General features: G+C 35.6%; 1 protein-coding gene across 1 annotated transcript in view; it reads left to right on the top strand.

The window, feature by feature from the left end:
* The window catches only part of MAP2K4 (mitogen-activated protein kinase kinase 4), a 115,305-nt gene that overhangs the window by 68,550 nt on the left and 40,286 nt on the right, over positions 1–6,469 (top strand). Inside the window, exon 6 of the mRNA XM_014547010.1 lies at positions 5,110–5,229. Coding sequence (XP_014402496.1) covers positions 5,110–5,229 — 120 coding nt within the window. The remainder of the gene's footprint in view (positions 1–5,109; positions 5,230–6,469) is intronic.

The following is a 6,469-nucleotide window of genomic DNA, read 5'->3' on the forward strand; positions in this document are numbered from 1 at the left end:
CACATATGAGTGAGATCATGTGATATTTGTCTATCTCCAACTGGCTTATTTCGCTTAGCATAATGCTCTCCAGTTCCATCCATGCTGTTGCAAATGGTAAAAGTTCCTTCTTTTTTTACAGCAGCATAGTATTCCATTGTGTAGATGTACCATGATTTTTTAATCCACTCATCTGCTGATGGGCACTTAGGCTGTTTCCAAATCTTAGCTATAGTAAATTGTGCTGCTATGAACGTAAGGATGCATATATCCTTTCTGATGGGTGTTTCTAGTTTCTTGGGATATATTCCTAGAAGTGGGATCACTGGGTCAAATAGGAGTTCCATTTTTAACTTTTTGAGGAAACTCCATACTGTCTTCCATAGTGGCATTCCCACCAGCAGTGCAGGAGGGTTCCTTTTTCTCCGCATCCTCACCGGCACTTGTCATTTGTTGATGATAGCCATTCTGACAGGTGTGAGGTGGTACCACATTGTCGTTTTGATTTGCATCTCTTGGATGATTGGAATTACTGTTTTTAATCAAGGACATACATGACTTGTCATCAGTCCTTCTCACTCTGAGTCTTTCAAGTCTGTGACGACCTGATTTTCTCCTTCTCGAAGCAGGAATGGGAGCAGGTGACTCAGCGGGCCTCTCCATGAAAACACTGTTCAAGAGAGAGAGCTTGCCACCTGCCTGACCTTTCCTTAGAGCTTGAGTTGGTGGGAAGAAAAGCTCTAGGTTGGTGAGAGGCAGGAGTTCGCACAGCTGGACACAGACAGACACAGATGGGTCATTTCAGGACAAGCCCTTGCCCAGTGCTTTCTGTTTATATATGGGACGCTCTTTGGAACCACGTATAACTCTCACAGCCATAAACCCGAGAACTGGGAATTCAGTTGATCCTTTTCCTTGTATCTCTAAGTGACATTTAATTGAAGTCATTTTGGCATTGCTGGTCTGTAGCTACATGCTGTTTTTATTGGCATTTACCTGTTTTGAAGCTTTTTTAGGAGTATAAGACCACCTTGAATACAGGTTTGGACAATAATTAGAAAAATGTTTTTAGCTTTAAGCATATAAATTTCTTCACTGTGGAAAACCACTTATTTATGTAGGGTAGTAAGTCTCGTTTTGATTTTAAATATTTTCTCTACATTTTCTTCCAAATAAAATAAAACTTATAATACTTTGAAAATACTTTGTTGTCAAAAAAGCAATATGGATTGATTTTCAAAAAAGATAGTTTAATTTATGAGAGCATGCACATAATTACTTAAGCTAGGTTAATAAAATAGTGCTAAATAAAAGAGCTCAATATCCTCATAGTACAGAAACAAGTGATTTTAATGAATTCTAACAGTTGGGTGAAAATGAAACTTTTTTTGAGATGATTTTAAAAAATATTTGTGTTCTTGGGTGAGATTTTCATCCTTACTCTTTATGAGAAAATAGTTTGTTGAACACAAATAAATATCAGCCTTATTGAACTTTTAAATTTATTATATAAATAAAAAAATTTCCCGTGATTCAAGGCATTTATCAATACATTTGACTTCTGAACATTATAATTACAAGAGAATTTCCAGTAGTATAATTGGCTTCACCTTTGCACTTTCATTTTCCAGTGCCCTCAGTTAAGGACAGCTTTCTAGAAGGAAGAGAAGTTTTCTTATTGATGTGTTCCATTTTAGGTGGTTTTGCTTCCTTAATATTAGAGAACTCGGGCCTTATTTATTTCAAATCTTTTTCATACACATTGTTTTGATGTTCCATTAGAAGAACTTTCCTGGTAGTGACTTTTGTTACTAAGTATTCTCTCATTTGAATAATTATCATTAAGCAGTCTCCACCACAGTGTACAAATGATGGGTCGTAGAACTGTACACACTGAAATCTGTATAATTTTGTTGACCAGTGACAACCCAATAAAATCACTACAAAGGAAAAAAATAAATAAAGTTTTAGAATTAAAAACAAAATCTAGTGTAAATTTTGCCCTGAAAAAAAAGTTCTCTCTGACTAATCATTTATTAAAATATTGACTTAATTTCAGTTTGAAGCTATTGTAGGTGTATGTGTAGTTAATCTCCTTTTGAGTACTTTAAGCCTTTTAAATTATTTTATTAAGTGCTCACATATAAGAAATGTTGCAATACAACCCTAAAACTTTAGTATAATTGAGAGTCAGCTATACTTGCTTAATCCCAGATGATTCAGATGTAATAGCAACAGCATGAGGAGGTCTTAGTCTGTTGACAAGCATCCGGGAGCAAAATCAGTTTCATGCTAGGCCCTCCAGCGGCCCCATGTCCTGTGTGTACTAGTAGTGGTATTAAATAATATATTAAAGATGAATAGATTTTCCTGCTATGCTGATGATCTCAAAGGTTAGAGCTGCACCAGGAATTATCTCTACATTCTGGTTAATAATAATCCTGACAGGGATTGAGTATAGATATTAATCAGATGCTGGCACTTAAGTTCCACCTCCAATTCACATAGTAACAGGTATTCTTTCTGTAGCTACAGCAGTATTTTTAGAAATAGTTCCCAGTAGCCCAGCTGGCCTGGCTCAGTGGTTTAGCGTCGAGCTATAAACCAGGAGGTCAGAGGACATGCCCATGTTGCAGGCTCGATCCCCAGGGTGGGACGTGCAGGAGACAGCCAATCAATGATTCTCTCTCATCATTGATGTTTCTATCTCTCCCTTTCCCTTCCTCTCTGAAATCAATACAAATATATTTAAAAAAAAAGGAATAGTCCCCAATATTCAGGTATTGATAATAACTATTAAGCTTTTGACTGTAATATGCTTTCTAGTAGTTGAAATATAAGCATTTGTACAAATGTTAAATATAGAAAACCATATAACCAGTTTAGGGAAACAAAAAATAAACTAGCAAAGAGGGTATCTTTTAAGATAGTATCTCATAAGTGTGTGTGCTAGTATATTTACACTTGCCAATATAAACATACAAATAAAATAGCAAAAAAATATGTTTTTAAAATTTTTAATAGTGAGAATTCTTTAATAGAGGGCCATTTGCTTTTTCTTCCCTGTTTGTTTCTAATTATCAGGTCTCTGTCTTTTAAATTTAGATTAAAAAAATAATTGTCTTCCCAACTTAGTATTTTTACAGCTGTACTTTTAAAGTTATATATTTAAAGCAGGAATACATGTAGTTGAAATGTTTATAAGAATTATCAATGTCAAATTTTGAACAAATGCACATTGCACCAGTAGGCTATTTTGACTTTTTAATAGTATCATTTTTTAGTGCACATGCTGATGTTGATTTACAAGCAAGATTGTTTATTCCAGAACTATGAAAAGATAGACAGGAGAGAGAGAGAAGGGAAATATTTTAATTTTGAAAGTACTATTCTTATTTTGTTTATATTTTTTTATTATGTCTTCTTGTTTATGCAGTGAAATTTCATGTCAAAGTTTTAAATAAATCAGCATATATGGATGGATGCCAGTTAGTAAATTTTATTTGGTGAGAAGTACTATAGCTAGGAGGCTCTACATTTTAAATAGCAAAATTAAATTTGTTTGTATTTGAAATGCATGGAATTCCTATTTAGTGTGGAAAAATGAAAATGAGAGAACCTACTTCTAGTCTTTATGTACCTGCTTATTGTCATGTCCCATGGAATACACCTCTTGTATTCTCTCTGTGCCTCTGGTTTCTCTTCTGTAAAATGGGCTCAAGAACTTATTGATGCCTTCATCCCTTTCAAGAACATTGAGGACAGATACCTTGAAGTCTTTGGAAGACAAAATGCCACCTTATGTATTTTTTGATACTAATTTGCCTTGTAAGTATGTGCTATGTATTATACACAGTGGCGCGGTGTGACATTCTGAATATTTTTATGAGAACAAAAGTTGTGTGTATGCCTTAATGTTAAACCATAACTTCGTTCTTAATGTTTTATAATTTCTGAACTTCTATTTCTGTAGTGCAGTGAGAACTCTCCCTTTGGCCATCTCCATGCCCTATACTGTTCGTGGGTAGAACACGGGGATACTAATTTTTTGTGGCAGTATTTTAGGATTGTGCCCAGAAGTTGTTCTGTAGGTAGGTTAGGAATATACCCTAGGTCTGCAGTGTACAGAGCAGGGTCTCGTCAGCTTAGGAAAAGAGAAAGAGCCCTCTATTTCCTCAGTTTTAGGTTATTTTTCAACATGTTTATGTTGTCCTGCATTCTGACTCACGGTTTGGAAAGTCAGGTAGAACTTTTTGAGTTTACCATTCAGGAAGTGGTGAAGGGGAGAATTCCAGGTCAGGATTTTGGAGACATGGATAGTAGGCTGTGTGCTGCCCCTACAGTAGTTCTCGCTTTTTTACCTATTCTGAACTGTATTCTATCTCTAATGAATGAGGATGCTATGGAACAAGGATCCCAGGAGGGAAGAGGGTTGTTCTTGCATTGAATGCCTTGATTTCATACAATTCTGAAATGGTCATTAAAGCATCTATGAAGCTATCTCTAATTATTCACATGAAAACTGTTTAAAGTATAGTCCATTATGATTTAAAGTATAGTTCCTTATGATTTTCTTTTGCACATGGTTAATTTTCATTACCCAAGAACTTTGTTGCATAATTTCTAACATCAGTGAATGCTTGTGTTTAGAGAGCCTGGGTCCTATAAAGAGTTATTGAGTACTATTGTATTAAAATGTAATAAATGTCCTATGTCCTATTTTGTTTTTCTGTGGTAAAAATTGTTCTTGTAAAGTATAACAAAGATAATCACTTTCATGTTGGGTTAGTATTTGCAAAGTTTGCTTAGAAATTTTTTTTTAAAAATATATTTTATTGATTTTTTACAGAGAGGAAGGGAGAGGGATAAAGAGTTAGAAACATCGATGAGAGAGAAACATCGATCAGCTGCCTCCTGCACACGCCCCACTGGGGATGTGCCCGCAACCAAGGTACATGCCCTTGACTGGAATTGAACCTGGGACCCTTGCATCCGCAGGCCAACGCTCTATCCACTGAGCCAAACCGGTTAGGGCTGCTTAGAAATTTTTGATCTTTCTGTGGTAGTGGTTTTCTCAAGCTTCTGTAGTTGTTTTATGTTATTATGACATCTTCTGTCATTCTTTTCCAGAGAATTCGCTCAACAGTGGATGAAAAAGAACAAAAGCAGCTTCTTATGGATTTGGATGTAGTAATGCGGAGTAGTGATTGCCCATACATTGTTCAGTTTTATGGTGCACTCTTCAGAGAGGTAGGAATGAACTATCTGGGTTTTTAGCTGGCGAATGAATATCTAATTGGGATAAATCAAGGGGTGGCAGGCTTCAATCTTAATGTACAGTTAAATGCCATACATTAGTAATAAGTTAATTTCTCAGTAGTTTAGTATATAGCCTTGATAATCTATACCAGTGATGGCGAACCTTTTGAGCTTGGCGTGTCAGCATTTTGAAAAACCCTAACTTAACTCTGGTGCCATATCACATATAGAAATTTTTTTATATTTGCAACCATAGTAAAACAAAGATTTATATTTTTGATGTTTATTTTATATATTTAAATGCCATTTAACAAAGAAAAATCAACCAAAAAATGAGTTCGCGTGTCACCTCTGACACGCGTGTCATAGGTTCGCCATCACTGATCTATACATAAATTTCTACCACTTATTTTTCCTTTTGTTAAGGTGTGAATCTTACACTTTAAAAAAAATGGCTGTCATTTGTGAATCCCCTATTTCCTTGCTTCATTTATAAATACTTTCTCTTCTTTAAGGGGATCTAACCCACAACCTTGGCGCATTGGGACGATGCTTTAACCAACTGAGCTACCTGACCAGGGCTTGATGTACCTTTATTTATTTATTTATTTATTTAGTTTCCATTGCCCAACAAATTGCTTCAGAAAGAAACCTGCTAAGACAAATGTCAGAGATTTTACTGCCTTTGTTTTCTTCTAGGAGTTTTATGGTTTTGAGTCTTACATTTAAGTCTTTAATCCACTTTGAGTTTATGTATGGTGTAAGAAAGTGATATACCAGGTGTACCGCTTAATAACGCGGATTTTGTAATCAAAGAAAACATGATAATTTCAAGAGAAACATCAAAAGTGCTTTATTCTAAGTAATGTCCATCGCTAGCTACGCATTTCCCCATCTTTCAGGTAATTTATGGATACCGTCCCAATAGAACTTTTCTTGTTTTGAGGCAAACCATTCAGAGACCCAATTTTCCACTTCTTTATATGTTTTGAAGTGCTGCTCAGAAAGTGCGTGTGCCATTGATCAGAACAAGTGGTAATCTGAAGGAGCAAGGTCTGGTGAATACAGCGGGTGGGTTAATACTTCCCAGGAAAGATCTTTTAACGTGTCTTTAACTGGTTTTGAAGTGTGTGATGGTGCGTCATCATGAGGCAAAATTACTTTGCTGTGTCTTCTGGCACATTCTGGTTGTTTCACAATCAAAGCGTGGTTCAAATTGATTATTTGTTGT

The sequence above is a fragment of the Myotis brandtii genome, unplaced genomic scaffold (assembly GCF_000412655.1).
Source record: "Myotis brandtii unplaced genomic scaffold, ASM41265v1 scaffold461, whole genome shotgun sequence".
NCBI classification, from domain to species: Eukaryota; Metazoa; Chordata; class Mammalia; order Chiroptera; family Vespertilionidae; genus Myotis; species Myotis brandtii.